This window comes from Dendropsophus ebraccatus, chromosome 3, assembly GCF_027789765.1.
Source record: "Dendropsophus ebraccatus isolate aDenEbr1 chromosome 3, aDenEbr1.pat, whole genome shotgun sequence".
In the NCBI taxonomy this organism is placed as follows: domain Eukaryota; kingdom Metazoa; phylum Chordata; class Amphibia; order Anura; family Hylidae; genus Dendropsophus; species Dendropsophus ebraccatus.
This window is the reverse complement of record NC_091456.1, coordinates 40,824,168-40,845,187: the sequence shown is the minus strand read 5'-3', so window position 1 is coordinate 40,845,187 and position 21,020 is coordinate 40,824,168. Positions and strand designations below refer to the sequence as shown.

At 39.8% G+C, this 21,020-nt stretch overlaps 1 protein-coding gene across 1 annotated transcript; it reads right to left on the bottom strand.

Moving 5' to 3' along the window:
- Nucleotides 1–473: 473 nt before the first annotated feature.
- On the bottom strand, nucleotides 474–12,696 carry LOC138787044 (solute carrier family 12 member 3-like). Its single transcript, XM_069964146.1, has 27 exons — nucleotides 12,580–12,696; nucleotides 12,016–12,501; nucleotides 11,744–11,896; nucleotides 11,576–11,651; nucleotides 11,124–11,219; nucleotides 10,303–10,442; nucleotides 10,069–10,179; nucleotides 9,844–9,955; nucleotides 9,564–9,694; nucleotides 9,366–9,450; nucleotides 9,094–9,248; nucleotides 8,780–8,887; nucleotides 7,678–7,801; nucleotides 6,786–6,887; nucleotides 6,135–6,290; nucleotides 5,936–6,035; nucleotides 5,742–5,853; nucleotides 5,437–5,559; nucleotides 4,475–4,581; nucleotides 4,206–4,288; nucleotides 3,653–3,712; nucleotides 2,744–2,848; nucleotides 2,507–2,618; nucleotides 1,905–1,991; nucleotides 1,663–1,780; nucleotides 1,095–1,162; nucleotides 474–689 (listed from the first exon to the last, which is right to left on the bottom strand). Exons 1-27 carry the CDS (start codon nucleotides 12,694–12,696, stop codon nucleotides 548–550), a joined length of 3,369 nt encoding a protein of 1,122 aa, XP_069820247.1. The 3' UTR covers nucleotides 474–547.
- Between the last annotated feature and the right edge of the window lie 8,324 nt (nucleotides 12,697–21,020).

The following is a 21,020-nucleotide window of genomic DNA, read 5'->3' as shown; positions in this document are numbered from 1 at the left end:
AAGTGGACAGATTTTTCTAATGGACATGAATACTTTGCTACGTATTACTTACAAGGGAGCTTTTATTTACAGGATATTTTACAGGTTTACATAAAAGAGAGAACACAGTTCTTTAGCACTTTCAGTACATCACAATGTATCTATAGTAATGTTCATTTGTGGTATTAGGTGGATATCAAAAACGCACATAAGACAATGTAAATGAATACCTTTTATAAAAAACAAGAAAAAAAAATTACAGGAAACTTTAAATCCATAGATCCACATGTGCACCCTGTGGCTTTAATGGTCTGGACATGGGGGTACTTTAGGATGTTTTCATTTGGGGTTTTAAAACTTCTAACTCAACCTAGTCAAGTTCTGTCTAGTGCCACCTATAGGTCAGTTTGTGACCTATATATTGTCTTCAGTTTTGACAGACAATTGTTGATACGAATAGGACAGGATTTGAAACACCATGCAGACAAATCTCAGCAAGACGGACGTGCGCCTTAAGAAACGCAAGAAAATCTTTTTCATAACTCTTATCACAGGCTTTCTTCCAGGCTTATTGGCAGTATATTGTGAGAGAGTCCTGCTGGTTACCACGGATGAAGGCCATCGGTGGGACAATGTCTCGGGATAAGCTTTGAAGCCAGGCCATGTAGAGAGAACTAGGGCAGGCGGATTTGATGGCAATTGGAAGGCTTCTGTAATTGAAATAAAAGGGGGATATACTGTGTTAGCGCCTAGCTGATAAATGACACATCATAAAAATGTAAATGTTTTTATATATTTGGTACTATGATGGATTGTCCGTGAGATTCAAGAATGGTATATGTTTTATATGACTGTATATGGGTATGATCAAGGCTATAGAAGAGCCCTAATTCTGTCTGGAAAACATAGATACTGCCATAGCTGTATCTGTGTTTTCCCAGACTTCCTATGGCTGCATCCAAATTCTTCAGCCACCAGTATTCGAATGCCGAACCTTCCGACTTCAGCATGATTTAGTTGGCTCATCTCTAATCAAGACATGTGCACCATTTTTCTAGCTGTAAAAATGACATGAACATCTTTCGATGACAAAAAAGTATTCGAACGTCACTTACATTGCGATAAGAGCGGCGTCCTGAGAGTTCTGCTGGAGGATCTCATTTATTCTGACATATTTCTCTGACTGTAAAAATAAACATAAATTATGGTAAGAAATGTTCCAACTAAAGTAGATTTCTCCTAAAGTGCTCAGAAAATGTAAATTGTGCAAATTAACAAAGTGATGTTAGAATGCGCCTTAGCGTTTGGCATTGTAAAGTAGATGGAAAGTTATCTATGCTGCCTTAAGTGGTTGTATGAGATTAAAAGAAAGGGTCTACTTTTTTCTGGCAACAGTGGTGGTTTAGAAGATAGTTTGCTGCCAAATATTGACTTGACACTGATCTTATAATAAAAGCAAGTACGGAAACTTACATTGATGCTATATAAATAATAGAAAAAGATCTATGATCTTTCAATGATAATCTCAATCAGCCCTTAAAGTTTCAGTTTAAATTCTACGTATACATACAAAGGGATGAGCATGTTTTGAATGATAGATGGACATCAGATTTATGATATTTGATTTATCCAAGATCTGTCAACGATTTACTGCACATACAGTAGATCAAATGTGATACTCACCTTAGCTGCGTGGTTTAGAAGATCGTTTTTACTAATAGCCCAAGGAGGGATCTCTAATCCATGCTCCCTCTGGTCATCAATGTTATACGGAGCAACGAGGTCCTCAAACAACTGCATGCTGTACAGACAAAAGATAAGTAGAATGAAATGGAGCCTAGCAAGAGAACCACGTGATGAAATCATGTAAAATCTAAGAAGATCCCAAAGATACACATTATTAGAACCTTATGCACCATACTTACTTTTTTGGATGGGGCTTCTGGTCAATGTCTGTGAGGACTACAACATCTTGAAATCCAAGCCGGAACTTTTCTAGCAGTAACTGCATTCTGGAGGGAGAAATTGGATAAGGAACATTAAAGGGAATCTTTCTCTAGGTTTATTCCACCTTAATAAAAATAATAATTATTATTATTCCACCTTAAATGAGGGCAGCATAAATTAGTGACAGAAATGCTGAACAGATCGGTGTATTACATCATTTTGTTCAGCTGTTCTCCTAATATGCAGGAGACTAGGATTGTTGCCACACCCCTCTCCCGCCCTTCAGCTGCTGATTGACAGCTGATGGACTATACTGGCAGATAACTGCCAATCACCGGCTGCTGGGCGGAGTTTTCTGCTTAATTTGAATATTAAGGACTACTGGGCTCACACTTATAATGGGGTAGACTACTTAATGTCCAAGTTACTCAGGAGGATATCTCTGAATCAACCGCACGGAACAATGTGAGTGATACATCATGCTGACAGAGTCTCTTTAAATGGATACTTTCACTATTCTCCTCCACATTACCCCTCACATTCTCTTGCCCATACATAAAGTAGGCCAGTAATAACTTACTCTTTTCTTTCTACTTCTGCATTCTCCTGTGTTCCTCTAATGTAGACTTGTACTTTGCATTGGCTCCAGCGTTTTCTCCGCATCAGCAGATAAGGGATGAGAAGGGTGAGGCCTGGGAAATAATAAAAAAAAAAATTTAGAAAGAGTTTTTTGGTTAATATTTAGTATGTTAAAGTGTATAATTCATGTTTTATAAAGAAAAAGAATAAAATAAATAAAGAATAAAATTGTGCTCACCTCCATCATCATACAACCAGTAAATGTGGATGCTCTTCTTGCCCTGACGTCTCTGGAATTCGGAGTTAGTTTGGTTCATTATCTCTGGCTGTACAGTGGGAGGCTCTGGAAATAAGGAAAAAGAATGGGAGTTCTCATCGCGTAAATAGTAGTCTGAACTTGCCTATATAATGGAATAGAAAGCTTGTACTATGTCCTAGAGTATGGAATAGAAAGCTCTTACTATGTCCTATAGTATGGAATAGGAAGCTCTTACTATGTCCTATAGTAAGGAATAGGAAGCTCTACTACGTCCTATAGTATGGAATAGACCACTCTTACTATGTCCTATAGTATGGAATAGACCACTGTTACTATGTCCTATAGTATGGAATAGACAGCTCTTACTATGTCCTATAGTATGGAATAGGAAGCTCTTACTATGTCCTATAGTAAGGAATAGGAAGCTCTACTACGTCCTATAGTATGGAATAGACCACTCTTACTATGTCCTATAGTAAGGAATAGGAAGCTCTACTACGTCCTATAGTATGGAATAGACCACTCTTACTATGTCCTATAGTAAGGAATAGGAAGCTCTACTACGTCCTATAGTATGGAATAGACCAATTTTACTATGTCCTATAGTATGGAATAGGAAGCTCTACTACGTCCTATAGTATGGAATAGACCACTCTTACTATGTCCTATAGTATGGAATAGGAAGCTCTTACTATGTCCTATAGTATGGAATAGACAGCTCTTACTATGTCCTATAGTAAGGAATAGGAAGCTCTACTACGTCCTATAGTAAGGAATAGGAAGCTCTACTACGTCCTATAGTATGGAATAGACCACTCTTACTATGTCCTATAGTATGGAATAGACAGCTCTTACTATGTCCTATAGTATGGAATAGGAAGCTCTTACCTTTTTCAGTTTCTTTGTCAGACATTGCCTCATCATCGGAATCCTGAAATGCTAGGTTGTCTAGGGGGAAAGAAGACCATTCATGAGCATTTATGGATTGTCCTATTAGTTTATACATTATATTGCTATTCCTATATGGAATTTACTAGGTTACTGGAATTATATGGCAAAGACACTTTGTGGTTTGCAGGAAATATCCCCACTGTAATAGCCAAACAAGAGTTCTTGTAAAGCTGCCATTACAGAATCCGATTCCTTATTTCCAAAACCCCAAAGCATCTCAAACAACTTAGAAAGCCAATACATGTAACAGCAACTGACACAACAAAATTGTAATGAAATGAGTTGTACAGCTTCTGTGTTTTCAATCCGGATTTTGGTTAATAAAACAAAGACTGACGGAAATACTATGTGTGAACACAGCCTAAATCTGTACAACTATTACTTCACTACTATAGCATATACTATATCCTTAGCATCGTTATTTATGAGTTCATGAGAACAGTTTGCACTGCAGATAATGCAACACATTACCATCTTGTATCCTACTTACATTGTCCCTGCATCTCCTGGGACACGTCAAGGCCATCCTTTAGATGTAAGATACACACACCGAACTGACAGTCAAAGGCGTCACTGTGAAAATAAGTTAAAAGTCTTTTGCTTAAAACAGTACAATAAAATAAATCACAAATTGTAGAATCATAAGAAAAAAATGCAAAACTGAAGACATAAAGTCAGAGAATGAAGTTCCCCGGTGACTGTAGGTCTAAATATAAGATAAGACACACTGCGGGTCTTCAGATTTAGACTCCCACTTACTTAATAATGCTCACGTATTCGTCTAGGCACTGCCCTGGAACATTCTGCCAGTCACCTTTATAACCCAGCACCACAGTGTTTGGCTTTAGACGACCAAGACCAGAAACCTGTCGGGACAAAACATATAATGATTTGCTGTAATATGTATAGAGTACACACATTAGTCAATGTCTGGGCCTTACCAAACAGACCAAAATGATATCTGGGCTCAACCAGACAGACCTATAGTCTACCTATAATTTGTCTCCTAAACTTGGTGTAACATTAAAATATAAGGATATGTTCACACTAAGCAAATATGCTCAATGTCAAACGGCGTCTCAATGGGAGGGCTTGCGCTCCTCTGCTCTTCGCTCAAAGAATTGACATGTTAATTCTTTGAGCGGAGAGCGGAGGAGAGTGGAGGTGCGCGAGCATACCCTTAGAGAGTGTTGTACCAAGGGAAAGGACTGTGCAATTTTGTGAAAACTGGCCCCAGTAAGTAGATAGCACCTGTCTGGTGATGTCTACCTAACAATTTTTAAATACTGTCTCAGGCCATGTTCCCACTGCGTAAGTTTCGTAATAATTTAATAAGTAAGTTACTATGGAACTTACGTAGTGCTGCCTTCTAAGGAATCCCGGCCGGAGTGTATACACATGGTATACACTCCGGCTGGGATTGCTAGCGGCGCAGCAAGAAACTGACATGAGTTTTGTACGGCCGCTATTCATTGAATAGTGGCTGCAGAAAACCCTGTCAGTTCACACAATGGAGCGTGTGGCTCCGGCCGCACGCTCCATTGTGAGCAGCGGGGAATTCAAATGCGGGTGCACACGGATGATCTTTTCTGACACTGCCCGTTCTGTGACCCGGCCAGTGTCTTACAACGTGTGAAAATAACCTCACTATGGAATATGTTGGTGATATAGAATATGTTAGTGATATATATATAATTTCTAAAGATGAAAAATATCTGTACCTGCATGAGACTCTTGGCTCCAGCTCGTAATGTCTTTTCCTGAATCACACTATAAAATGATCGCACCTTCCTAGTGTTTAACCATCGGAGATGTCCCTCTGAGTCTGGTACCTTGTCTGAGTCCTGTTAATAAAAGTAGATAAAAATTCAGTTTTGTTTTTTTTTTAACCCTCAAGTTTATTTAATCAAACAACATTCAGGGTCTCACCACACGCTCCCAACCCCCCTGAGTTTCCGAACTCTTATATCTATGGGATATATCACTTTTACCTTAACGCCATATAGCCACAATATATAATACTCACAGTTACAATATTCCCACAGATCATCAAACTTGTATTCTTTGTTACAGAATTGACAAAATCAACTAGAGCAGGACGGAAATTGGGGGGTCCAGTCAGTACAAGACACTGTGGCCTGGGAACAAATAGAAGACGTTAATGCATTGTACAGCACTTATATCATGTCTTAGTCTTTAGAATTTTCTTAGTCACAATACCTAAAGTTCTTAACGTGTTCTTGTACTCCGGTCAGGCCCACACTATAAGTAAGCGCCATGTTGTAAGCTCCAGCCTGCACAGAAGATCCCCAGTTCACATCTAATAATACATAAGAGAGATTGGTTTTGTTGATCAGTTATTTGATATCGTAACATTTCAGGCTCATTTTACTTATGGACGGATGGTTATCAATCTTACCTGGCTTTTTGTAGGTGACATAACCTAGGAGTATGACAATGATGGCTACAGCAATGATAGCAGCCCACCACGTCAGGAGAAACATAATCACCACCGACACTACCGCACCGAAAAGGGAGGTCCACTTGTTGTAGTAACGGAATGATGGCCGCCATCCTATAACAGGTTCAAAAGAAACCGAATTATAGCTAGAACAGACTGAATAACGTGGGAAATTGAAAAAATATGAAACTATTACTTTAAAGTGAATGTACCATCGCGTTAAGATTTTTATATCAATATACTGGCGCCGACACAGGGATGCCAGTGCCGAGGTCCTTTTTTGGACCCGCGGCCCAGTTAATGTGCACAACGCCGGTCTATTCCTGGTCACCAGCCTAGCCTGAAGGACTGGAGATGGGCCCTCCCACCCCCTCCCCTCTGTGATGCTGCTCCATTAGAATCAATGGGGCTGCGCCACAGAGGGGAGGGGTTTCATCACACTGGGTTGGTGATCGGGAATAGACTGGTGTTGTGATGCCGTGATACCGTGGCCTCTGTTCCTGCGCACGGCACTGGTCTATCTGTTGATTTAAAAATCTTAAAGTGATGTTCCTGATAGTACATTTGCTTAAAGCAGGTTAAAAAATAATGTAATGCAGTAAAGTTTACCTGGAGAATTGGTGATGGACGCATGGAAGCAGCTAAAGTTAATCAGGGCATAGGAGCACAAGAAGAAGTTGGAAATGATGGGGGCAATTGTGTTCAGCTCGGCTGCAGAGAGAAAAGAGTTAAATGATAATTGATGAACTATTTCTTGGAAGGAAATGACATGCAATAACTGGAAATTGAAATGATCTCATAAGATCGGTAAAAATAATTCACCGCATAGAAGTAATGTCTTAATATACTGTAAATCTGCTGTAATGAAGCTTCGTTTTTCCTCAGATTTGCTGAGGGGTATTAAAAATTCTTTCGCTTACTCCTTGGCTTACTATTTTATTACATTCCCTTCAGTCGTGTTGCATATCTATTCTCTATTATCTATTACAATGGTTTTATATTTCTGTGTCTTGCCTATGAACACATCCTTAAAGGGTTACTCCAGTGAAAATCTTTTTCTTTGAAATCAATGGATTTCAGAAAGTTATAAATATTTGTAATAATACTACTATTTAAAAATTTCAAGTCTTCCTATACTTATCAGCTGCTGTATGTCCTGTCCAAAACAGCAGCAAATCCCCATAGAAATCTTCTCCTGCTCTGGACAGGTTCTGTCTCGGACAGAGATGTCAGCAGAGAGCACTGTGTCAGACTGGAAAGAATACACCACTTCCAGCAGGACATACAGCAGCTGATAAGTAAGGGATGGCTTGAGATTTTCAAATTACAAATCTATAAATCTTTCTTAAACCAGTTGATTTGAAAGGAAAAGAATCTAATATACCCACAGTGAAGAGACTACCTCCTCCTCATACTGTATGCACTAGATTTCATGCATAAGGCCCATTGTTAGATATTGTAGCCATTAAAGAGACCACTGTACATAACAAGACAGACTTACCAATAAGGATGAATGCAATGGCAATAATGAAAGTCAGAATATATCCACGGATAGGCTCATTGTTCTTCCCATAACCTTTTCCAAAGAATCCAATAAACGGGTACAGTTTATCCTCACACAGGCACTGCAGAGATGGATTGTATAGGTTAGAGGCAAGAAGATGTACATTAAAATAAAGGTCTCCATACACTATAGTGGAAAGTCGGCAGACCATGCACTAGTTTAGTGGGAGAGAAGGGATCGGTATATTGGATTTCAGCTAATTTCTGCTCTTTTCATTCACAACGCATGAACATTTCGCCAAGCTGAACATTCTTGTATATAGAGAGGGAACAGGACACATAGTTGTCGGCCAAAGAAAGGTTTGGCCAACAGCTATTAAAGATCAATGGGCACCTCGGCACAAACTGTACTTAGAATAGACAATATATATGGCATCCTGTATGTACAGATACTATATTGTACTATGTATGTACCCACCACCATAGAGATTTAGCTTAAAGGTCCATCAAAAAATGTTATTAAAGTATTGTATTGCCCCCCAAAAATTATACAAATCCCCAATATACACTTATTATGGGAAAAGCTTATAAAGTGCTTTTATTCCCTGCACTTACTACTGCATCAAGGCTTCACTTCCTGGATAACATGGCGATGTCACTTCCTGGATAAAATGGTGATGTCACGTCCCGACTCCCAGAGCTGTGCGGGCTGTGGCTGCTGGAGAGGATGATGGCAGAGGGATGCTCAGTGTCCCTCCAGTGCCCTGTGTCCCTCAGTGTCCCCCTGCCATCATCCTCTCCAGCAGCCACAGCCTGCACAGCTCTGGGAGTCGGGTCGTGACATCATCATTTTATCCAGGAAGTGAAGCCTTGATGCAGTAGTAAGTGCAGGAAAAAAGCACTTTATAAGCATTTCCCATAATAAGTGTATATTGGGGATTTGTATAACTTTTGGGGGGCAATACAATACCTTAATAAAAATCTTCTCTGGACTTCTTTAAGAAAAGATATGGTAGTATATCTAATGGTCATCTAGGAGGCACGGGATGGAAAGATTGTCTGATCCTATAAGTCAGTGGAGGTTTTAGGTATCCTCATACCTGAAAGACTTTGGGAGCAGACACCAGGCAGGCCAGAGCAGAGGACAAAGTGGCCGCAAAGATTCCAGCTGTGATGAGGGGGCTGAATGCGGATACCATACTCATTGCCTACATAGAAAAAAACATACAAAATAATAGAAACTTTTATTGTACTTGGTGTAAAAATATAAGAATGACTCAATTCCAGATGACTATATATCCATACCCTATATATATTTTTTTCCAATATATTATTAGTTAAAATGTTATACTGTGTGAAAGTAAAATTATATCATTCATTTTAACTCCTTTACAGATCCACCACCATGTTATACCTGATAATGGTTTGATAGGCCATAGTAGCAGGTTTCATTTTGTCGACATTCACTAAAATCCCAGCCAAACTCACAGCTGAGTCCCTCACAGTCTGTGTCATTGAAAGGTATTGTGTCATTTACAATGCCTGAGGCGTCACGGAGGACACAGGAACCTGTATAGGTATTAAGAAAGACGTTTAGTATGAACAAACATTGGTGTACAGTAAAAAATAGCAGTCTCGTTCATTATTGACTTAAGTAAAGATTATATAAGAAAAAAGTACACCCACCGATGGTAGCCGAAATAGCAAGGTATGACACAGTAGTCCAGAAAATCGCCATCAGTGTTCCTTTTGGTATGGCCACTGCTGGGTCCTGAAATAGGAAGTAGGTATTAATAGAAACATTAAACGTGGAGAATATAATTGAATGGTTTAACTATAGTAGATATAAAAATATCTGTACGACACAAAATATGAATACAGTACCTTGAGGTCTCCTGAGATGTTAGCACCAGCGAGGATTCCAGTAGCAGATGGAAAGAATATCGAAAACATCCCAAAAAATGTTCCTGTTTCCCCACGCCAGTTGGGAACAAGGTTTTCCAAGAAGATTGACCCTGTTAGCACAAAAAAGGATAGGTTCCATTACATATGGACAAAGCCACTGTGGTGTTGAACTATGATAAGTAATGCTGTTCTCCTTACCTATCAGGTCCTGGGGGTGGTGCGGCCCAAGGACCTTATAGGTTCTCTTTGAGGTTCTTACCTTGGTAGCTAAAAAATCCTTTTGACTGTTTCTCTTCACTGGGGGGTAAGACAGTCCCCACTATGTAGCTAGCAAAAGACACCATGATGACGAAGAAGAACACTATTTGTGCCTGGAGAAAGTTGTGGAGATAAATGTTAGTTTGACTGTAAAGTTAATATTAAAGCTGAAAACATCTAGTGACATGGAAGATAATGTTATAAAATGATTTTCCAAGACACAGACCTTTGCTTCCCACTCCATTCCAGCTAGTGAGATGAAGAGAAGGACTGTCACAGTAATAACACCGACGATCCTGATGTCATTGACAGGGTCAACTATCACAGCATTATATTCCTAACGGGAAAAAAACGTAGAGTAGTTAGAAACACAGGCTGCATCGGTTCATTCTGTCTTACTGATAATTATAATATTTTACACTTTGTATATCATATAAGCTAAAGAGACGGCTACACTTACAATAAGGAGATCTCGAACTGTCTCCGAAAAGCCCACAGTGTGCATAGCAACTGCAACTGCATTGGCAAAAGCAAATATGAGTCCAATAGAACCTCCTAATTCTGGTCCCAAGCTTCGGGATATGAGGAAATACGTTCCACCTGTAAAACAGTTAAATAAACTTAAGAAAAATACTATACAAGTAATGCGCACAGTACTACATGGCATTTGTGTATTGTCACATATTTCGTAAGGAATATGCATATCAAAAAAATATGACATGATAGTATTTACTTTGCAAACCAAAGTTTTAATTGTTTTGTATATGCTGTAATAGGAATGGATTGAGTCAACAGGGAATCAGACAATACTCAAGGTCTTGAAAACACAGGGGTTTCACAAGCAACCCACTCTGTTCACCCGAAATAAGAAAGAGCTGTAGTCTAGAAACAATACCAAAACAATACGGTTGTTGGGCCGATGCTGGTACAGCAGTTCACTGAAATAAATTTTGCTGTGCTGCAATGTAAGACACAACCCTCTTTCTTTTAAATGGGTTATCCTGCACTACAAAAACATGGCCTTTTTCTTCCAGAGACAGCACCACTCTTGTCTCCAGTTTGGGTGGAGCTTTGTAACTTAGTTCCATTGAAGTAAATGAAGCTTAATTGCAAACCCCACCCAAACTGGAGACAAGAGGGGCGCTGTTTCTGAAAGACAGGGGGCATGTTTTTCTAACCCTGGATAACCTCTTTGAATCCTGCAGAACCCCTTTAAGAGATATTAATAATGATTACCAACAATGCATTATTATTGCATAACTAAGATGTGAAATAACCTACCTGATTTAACTTTGCCATTAGTAGAGATAGCAGAAATGGACAAGCCGGTGATGGATGTCACGAGCACAGACATCAGAATGATCAGCCAGGTAAGACCTTAATGGAAATAAGACTGTTTCTATAGCTTTTTCTTTGTATCAGTATAATGAAATTCACAGTCATGTATATAGACGCACTAAAAATGATACTGCACCATACCACCCCCCCCTGTGACATTTTCCATCAGTTTGCACTTCTGCAGCTTCTTTGCACTTATGCATAAAATACCCCGTCAGTTGTGTCTTTTTCATTTTTCAGTGTCAAAAGGTTTTTCTTCATCCGCGGACAGTGTTGCAGTTGTTGAACCCCCCCCCCTCTTATCTTTGGGGGTCTCCAAGAGGGTATTTACATTTTGCTTTTTTGTTATCCATTTGAATGTATGGTATTGACCATTATACCCTACATATCCATACCTATTCCAGCTTGTGCTGTAATCCATGGTAACCTCAAATATAAGATGACTCCCCAGATATTTAACATGCACCGGATCTAAAGAGAGAAAATAACAAATGCACATTTGGATTTAGAACAATAGAGGATGCTTCTCTGCAGTTAAGATGCTTCTAAGAAGTTCTACTTACCATGACACCCTTGACCCATCCAAACCGAACAGGTTCCGTGTTAGTCTTTTTTTTCTTCTTTTTCCCATCAGTCTCCTCCTGTAATTCCAACTTGTCCTTGTCACAAATTTCTACATCTTGATCTAAGTTGACTGGTACCATTTGCTGTTCGTCCTAAGAAAACATAAAGCAAATTACTCAAGAATATGGTGAATGGGAGGGAAGGATATGCTTCACAATATACGCATAAAATTGGACAATGAACTGCATCATATTACATTGTGCTGACTTACCACTATGGCATTGCGAAGAACATCAAGGGATGGCCGACTTCTTTTTAGTCTTCCAGGGGCTACAGAGTTGATGTAATGTTCATGCCTTGGCATAGCATCCAGACTATTATAGGTCATTTGTTTGAGGGCAGTCAGTTTATTACACATTGGCAGGTTTGCCGGATTTAGGCAGATGCCAGCTGACAAAGAATTATCTGTCTCTCTGCAATTGCCAAAGACGTCATGTTCCTGATTTTCAGTGGAGCATGGAATCATCTGAAGTCCTACATTTAAGGCTTCAATTGACTGGTTGAGGTGGTTTAGAGCTTCACGTACTTGCTCTTCTGGTACGTCCAAAGCTTGCCCATCTGTAGTGGAGGTATATCCAGAGGAGAAATCACTGCCCGAGGAACATTCTAGAGACTCCATACTATCAGATGAGTTTGAGAATTTTGCCATTTTTGTGTTGATTTCTGGGGAACATTGTGCAGTTTGGCAAATATAGTCCTCATGTACATGGGCATGATCGTTGGGACTTGTATCACTCAGATGACCATTTTCAGAGCATGAAGCTTTATAGAAGACTTGCTCATTGGATTCAGGGATCTTGCTTGGAGCCCAACTTCTACGACGTCCAGACATCGAGACTCTCTCTATAGTGAATCTTCCAATGGACAATGGAGTGCTTCTTGGGCAATACATAAGCTCCAGACAGATCTGCTGGAGCTGGGTATATTCTCTGTAAAATGAAACAAAATGGAGCTATTAATCATTTCATAACAAATCAGTATTGAAAAATTAGCATAGAATACAATTTACGAGTGAGATTTATCAAACTGATGTAAAGTAGAATTGTCTTAGTTGCCCCTAGCAACCAATCAGATTCCACTTTTCATTCCTCACATATTCTTTAAAAAATGAAAGGTGGAATCTGATTGGTTGCTAGGGGCAACTAAGACAATTCTACTTTACACCAGTTTGATAAATTTCCCCACCTAGGTGACCATATCCACCCATAAAATGAAGTGATTTTAGAGCAGAAAGTTAATGCAAACAAGTTTTATACAGTTATATATCAAATGTGCAGCATCTAAGCCTGTGGATGGTGGTGAGGATCACAGATAGAAAAAAAGGTTAAAGAATTACTTTAAATTCATATATAAGAACATATTCATACACCTGACCAGTAGCAACTTAAAACAATGGTAGAAGCTATAGAAATTCTCTTGGTAATAATAACTTTGGATCTGATCTGTTATTTTCAGGATCCAAAACATTTAGAAAAGAAATATTAATAAAAAAAAAAAAAACACCACAAAAATCAGAGCTGGCAAAGACCATAGGAAAGTGTCAAGTAGCATACAATCTTGCAACAAAGTAAGGGCCATATTACCTCTCCTACTACACGGAGCGGCTTGCAGCAGACCATCGGACTCATGGTTGGGCCATGTCAACATGTTGAAACACCAGGATCAGCCGACATCGTGCATGTCGGCTGATCGTGGCGTTTTAGCATGCGCTTTTATACCAAACGATTATTGGGCAGAATAGCCGGTAACCGTTTAATATAATAGGGCCTTAAGGAACATTGGAAAAAAACATAATAAGAATAATTTTTTGGAAAAATTATATCTATCTCTATGCATGGATGATCAGCAATACATGAAATAGCCAAGAATAGCAATACATATCAGGCACTGAAGATCGTAACAAAGTTCTAATATGAGCATCCATCCTACCTGAGGATTTTTTGCAAAAGTTTTCTTCTGCCTTCTGTAACAAGAATATCCAAAGTAATATCAAGCCTTGAGATCTCCTTTCTCTGGGTCCTGGAGAGAAAATAGAACTTGTATTTGTAGGAATGCTCCTCTTACATTGGTGTATGTTCAACGTGCGGAGCCTTATATCCAGTGGACAAGACAATGCGTCTTGCTTAGTCCTGCCCCTGTCCTAAACATAATGAAGTTAGACATGATGCCACCACAGCATCCTCCCACATTTACTTTTTCCACCTCTGTAAGTAAAGTGAAACAGTTTTTACTTTTGCCATTGTCCAGAGCATGTTGTACTTGATGCCCCCAATTTACATAGTACATAGCTTATAGTACAACTACTAATAGTCAGCTAATAAACTGTGTGGTTTCTGGTGTCCACATTAGAGAATCCCTAGTGTGATGTAAATAAGTTTCTGCATTGTCCGAATTGAACAATAACTAATAAGGTGTCAAGAAGGTCTTAGAACAATTACTCTCATCCACTCGAAAATGATCCACAAAGCTGCCGGCACAATACACATGGCTGGCAGAGAACTAGACAGAACTGTGTTTAGTATGATATGATGACTAATGACTCCTCGTAATGATAACTCTTGTATCTATTGCTCCAAAACCAGTGATACACATCTATTGAATTCCATTGAACTATTTATGTAGTGTAAGGCAACTTCCCATCGCAAATTTTCACTAGATAAGTTAAGAATTGTCAAATTGTTAACTTGGATGCTTGACTTTCTGTATTTCTGCGGTCATTCAAAAATATCCTGCTGTATATTATGGCTTGTAGCAGAAATTGTTGCCTGTATAAAATGAATACATACACATACATATACAGTAGATGCAACAGAACAGCAATGAAGTAGTCACTGGGATTTATTGGGCTGGATTAAAAGTTTTTTGTCACTTTTTTTTATTATTTGTTAAAGAAATGTAGTGGCCAGATGTTTTTCAGTGATCAACAGGGAATAGTGACGTCTAAGGGTATGTTCGCGCACAGTAAAATATTGGCAAAATACAGCCGTAATTTTGAGGTAAAAATACAGCAATATTTTTATTATAAAAATGTGTTCCATTGAAGTCAATGGGAAATTCTATGGAATAATGGCTGTAATTGATACTGTAATGTACATGCTCATTATTTACCACCTGCTTTTGCAAAATATGGCAGTTTTTTTCATATGTGCACACTGTTTTATTTTTATTCTACATTTATTTAGCTTTTATTTTACTGTGTATGAACCTAGCCTTAAAGTATCACTGTTGTTTCACAAAACTTTTGACATGTCACAGAGACAAGTCAAAAGTTTTGATCGGTCCGGGTCTGAGTGTTCAGATCCCTACCGATTGGGAGATAGAGCGAGGAGAAGACTGCGCTAAGTGCTGTCCTCTCCCGTCTTCGTGTCACATGATCAGTCAGAGTTATAATGGACCTCTATGGAGCCCGACTGATTAGTCTGACTGATCACGTGACACAGAGCTGGGAGAGCACCATGCTTAGTGCGGTCTTCTCCCAGCTCGTTCTCCCGATTGGTACAGGTCTGAATATTTAGATCCGGACCAATAAAAACTTTTGACATGTCTCTATGACATGTCAAAAGTTTTGTGAAAAGAAAGTGACACTTTAAAGTGAATCTGTCAGTCAGGGGACCCCTGCAAAATACACCCAACCCCGGTTTAAAGCATCGTCTGTACAGTGATTTCCTATCGGGCCCATCTCTGCTCATTAGTATAATGAATGCAAAGAGGGGTAACGGCGATTTCTCTGCAACGATAATGGCATCTGGAGCATCACCAGCAGGAGAGGGTAAGTATTCAACACTTTTTCCAGGGGTAATGTGGGTTTTGCAGCTGAACATTGCCCTATGTAATAGGTAATGTGGGGCCACCAATGATCCAGCAGTCGTTCATATGGCCCTCCCTACACTTTGGTCCCTACCATAGCATGACATGGTGACTAGTAATGAGCAAACTTGCCGAACATTCGTTTTTGGCCGAACCTGAACGCTCAGCTTTGGACTCCCTATGGGGATTTATTGATGTTGTGCTTGTATTTATGGTAGTATGTTATCTTCTCTATCCTCTACACCAGCGATGCAGTTTTCCTTCTGTTGGGTGACTTGTTTTTGATTCCTGTATGTTTATTAAACTGACAATATAATGTATATATTTTTTTTACATCTTTTTGGTCATCTGGCTTCCCTCTCAGATATAGATTTGTTTGTTGGAGCACTGTCGGCAATGCTGCCAAACTGCAAGAATTAACTAGAATTAGACATTAAAAGGAATAGAAGAAAAGTTTATCTAAAGCAGAATAAACATACATGATATCTCACCTACGTTTCCTGTGTAGTTTAATGAATTCTATTGTTTGTAAACAACCCGTTCGGCTGAGAAGTAGTAGTAGGGGGGGTGTATTGCTGTGGATTTCAATAGGATTACTAACAGGATGTCCAGAAATTTATCTGCCCCCATTACCTGCATAAATATGTGTGAAGGCTATTCCGAGTTGTTGTTTAAACTGAGCACGACCACATAATGTCTTTTTTGACCATTTGGAAGACTTTTTTTTTTTGGACCGTATTAACACTTTATTTGGCTGCAAAATGATGGCTGTCCAAAAAAAAACCTCCAAAAAGAGCTGTTTTTATGGCCGTGGCAAAAGTCTGTGCCAAAAGCCTAAATACAGCCATAACCTTAAAGAGGATGTACCATCAGGTACATCCTCTTTAATCTGACCCGTGGATAGAACGGCGACGTCGCGGGCAAGCCGGTGCCGCGGTCCGCGTCTCGGTCCGCGTCTCGGTTCCCGTGTACGGTGCCGTTCTATGCATGGGTACCGGGCCGGAGCTGAAGCACAGGAGGCGGGCCGACCCTCCCCCAGTGGGAGGGAATTCCCTCCCCTCTATGACACGGCTCTGTTAGAATCAATGGAACCACGTCATACAGGGGCGGGGGATTCCGCCCACTGGGGGATGACTGGCCCGCCCCCTGTGCTTCAGCTCCTGCCCGGTACCCGTGCATAGGGAACCGGGCTGCACAGTGCGGAACAGAATAGAACATTGGAAATAAACAAAACTAACAAAGCATACTCCCAATCACTGTTTTTCCCCCCATTCCAGCTAGCTTAAAGAGCTTTCAATATACTATATGGTACATTAAATGGTTTCATTGAAAATACAACTTATTGGGCAAAAAAGCCTTGCATGGCTAAAGTGACTTTTAGAAGGTGAGGGTGATACCTGGGGAAGCTGTGTCTGTGCCCTAAGAATGCACACATAGTTAAAAGGTACACTAGCAGGTCCCTGTTCTTTTACTTAACAGAAGGCATTCAGGGTCTACCAGGGCAAGCAGCATTACTGTACCACACTGCCTGCACCAGGAGCACAGAGATTACAGGGGCTGTTGGTGAGCGTGGAGAGATAAGTGTTCTTTATTTTCTTTTCTATTTTTATGGGGCCTAAATACTATATAGGGGCACAGTGTGAGAGTACAAAGAGGAGCCTAACTGCTGTATGGCGTACAGAATGGCCTATCAACTATACGTGGGCTCAGGGGGCTAACTACTATGTGAGGAGACTAGCTAAGTACTCAGTGTGGGGGGAACACAGAGGATTCTAACAACTATAAACAGAGGGAAACTATCAACCATATGTAGACTTAGAGGGACCAACTACTATATGGGGCACAAAAGGGGCCTGACTGCTATATGGACATAGAGAATGGGTCTAACTACTATATTGGTGCACATTGTAGAAGTACAATGTACTTAATACTTTAAGGCCTAATTTACTATATGGGTGCACTAAGGGGGCCTAATCACAATAGGGAGGGACAGAGAGAGTTTAACTACTAAATGAAGCACAGAGAGGGCTCAACTACTATATAGTGGGCACAAGGTGGATCAAAGCAATATATGGAGGCACATAGTGAGGACTATTACTGTGTGCAGCAATACAGACAAGCGATTAATAGAGAGGTGAGGATGTCGCTGGAGCAAGAAACTTTGCTTTTGGTCTAATTTTTTTCAGCAGTCCCCCCCCCCCCCCAGTTCTTTTTTATATACAAGTATAAATGCCTGAAGGACATTCTCCATTAACACCTGTAACTAGTGTTTGCATAGGAATCAGCTTTTAGTTTGTGAGCACTAGACTGTGGGAATATTTTTAGGGTTAGAGGTCAAACTGACCCTTGTATTGTCTACCTAAGAACAACAAGCCATGTAGTGAGAAAAACAAACCCCAAAAAGTGTTAACCTGTATATTTTTGGATATGTGGCTTATCAAGACTTTGGGTAATGTACTACAGGTTATCACTGTATAGTATAGAGAACAATGATCTTGGCATTTATTGCTCTCCTGTATAGTATGCTATCACCCGCAGGGTTATTTGTCTGGTGAAAAGGTGGGAAGCAAGTAATTACCTGCAGGTATCAGTGTTAGACTGGGTTCACACTGCATTTTTGCAATCCGTTTTTCCATCCATTTCATGCTAATAACCGATGGAAAATGGATGGAAAAATGTATGCATTTGTATGCATCCTTTTTGATCTGTTTTCCCTTTGACTTCCATTAGAAAGAAACAGATGAAAATGTACACAATAATGTCGTTGACCCCATTTTTGTGTACGTTAAAAAAAGCGGATGTGTTTTGATCCGTTTTTTGATCTATTTTTTTTAGAATGGAAGTTAATGGAAAAACTGATCAAAACGGATGCACACAAATGCATACTTTTTTTCATGTTTTTCATCCGTTTTTTTTTTTTGCATTAAATGGATGAAAGAAACGGATTGCAAAAACGCAGTGTGAACACAGCCTTATCTGTCTAACTTTGAGTGATTCTTTGCTTAGTGAATCTAAACCCATTGGTATGGTGGGCTTGAAGCTTCTCAATTTTGGCATGGCGTTTTTTTGGGGGGCTGAAAGATTGCCACAAAAAAACACAAAAAGTGCCAGCAGTTTTTCCTGTTTATTGGCATTTTTTCTTGGAGTTGTTTTGATGTTTTCTCATTTTATTTGCATTTTATCCCCTGCTATTTTTTCAATATAAGTGATATTTCTTTCACTATTTTATTCCAGGATTTCTGTTGAAGAGTTGGGGAGAAAAAACATTGCGCCATTATTTTTTAAACAAAGAAAAAAAAAAAGATGTGCCAATTTTAGTGTTTTTACTGGGCTTTTTTGTTTTTAAACGCCAAGTGTGATTTCACCCTAAGGCTATGTTCACACACCATCAAAATGACAGGCCTTTTTAATGGACGTCCTTCGTTTAACGGCAAATAATGACCGCTATTTTAAAACAATGGTTGTTATTACACGAATAACGGCTGTTGGTTTAAAATAATAGCTGTTATTTGCTGTTAACTGTTCAGTGTTCTTACATGTGTTTTTTGTCCATTAAAGTAGATGGAGTTGATTACTTCCTGTGCACATATACATCAGGAGCTGATTTTGACAGGTTGCGGTTGTATACATGCAATGAAAAACTGAATTGCGATGGGAACAAGCCCTTAAAAGGGTTATCCAGTTTTACAAAAACACGGCCACTTTTCCCCCCTCTCTTGTGTCCAGTTCAGGTACGGTTTGCAATTAAGCTCCATTTACTTCAATGGAACTGAGTTTTAAACCCCACCCAAACTGGAGACAAGAGAGGGGGAAAAGTGGCCATGTTTTTGTAGGGCTGGATAACCCCTTTAGGCTATGTTCACACTACGTATATGTCCGGCCGTAGTTCGTAAGTGGCCGGACATGCGGGCGAATTGCGAACATACGCCCGTAGTACAGTTATGCTTCCTAGCTTGTTTCGAAGCGGTCTGAGGCAGGTCATTTACTTGGAAATCTTCGCCCAGCCCAGTAAACCACACAGAACCTTTTAATATAAAAATCAAGTTCAATTTGGCTGAAATAAGTACTCCGTACGGGACCGCATGGAAATCCACGGCCGTGAGTTGGAACATTTCCATCCTCAAACAATGGTCTAGTTCATTTTTCACAGCGCCGATCCGGCCGTAGGCTCATACGTAGTGTGCATTGTGCGGCCGTATATCGTATACTTTCAAGCGTACGCATCAACCTCAAAACTACGGCGTATATTCGCGGTTCGCACTACGGCCGGAAATATACGTAGTGTGAACATAGCCTCAATGTAGGTTCCAGGCTTTTCTGAAGAGATGGGTTTTCGGGTTGCATTTGAAGGGCAGCAGATTAAGGAGCATGAGGAATGCATAGGAGAAATCTTGGAGACAGTTTTGTGAGGAGTTGACAAGAAGAGAGCACAGGGATGGTCATGTGATGATCGGAGATTGGTGAGGAAAGGTGTGGAGGATCAAGTCAAAGATTTATAGAGAGGACAGTTTGTGGACTGTCATTGTTAACATAACAATCATATACCACAAGAGCAAGTGACATGCTCCAATGTGCAAAAGCTTTATTACTGGTTTATAATGGAAAAGCTTTGACGGTTAACAGCACCCCATCTGAGGTTGTTAATTTTCCATCAGAGTTCTGTGGTGACCTACAAACAAACATAATATAACTAGTGACCCTATTGTCCGGTACGCTGTAATTGTCTGTGTGTCTATTAATGCTCTTAGAGTGTTTCTGTGTGTTACTTAGAGGTGTCTGTGTTTGTTTTTCGCTACATAATAGAAATGAAGGCTCTTCTTATCTGTATGTTCTTTTACAGCTTTTATTTAAAGGGGTGAGGTGGGTGGGGGATTGTTTGGAAAGAATGTTCCAGAAACATTTCTGTTCTCCAGTTACTACTACTAGAAAGAATATTATCTATGTATGTATGTATTTAATAAATACGTAACCTAAGCACATGGTGGTCAGGAAGCAGGAAACAGCAGAAGGGCTGGAGTTATGCAATTTGCGTAAGTCCCATTGACTTTAATGGGAGTTTCACAGATGGTATAGCCCAACTAGCAAGCTTCGTTGTTTATTCTAGAAGCTATATAAACAGCGTAACTCACAGCATAACTCTTATTTAATTTACCTACAGTGATCACTTTAGCACTGGCGGACATAGAGACATCACACCTGTTCCCTCCTCCAGAGAGGGGAAGGAAGAGAAGACTGCAGAGTAGAGATGATCGAACATTGGGAAATCTTAGGTTCGATCGTACTAGGTAATAGGCTTTATCCCGGAATTCCAGGCGGTACTAGGGCTGTCTTCCCCACGGACCGGGAAGGCATCGGGAATCAAATGCTGCACATTCGAAAATGTTCGAGTTTGATCAAACCTAAGATTTC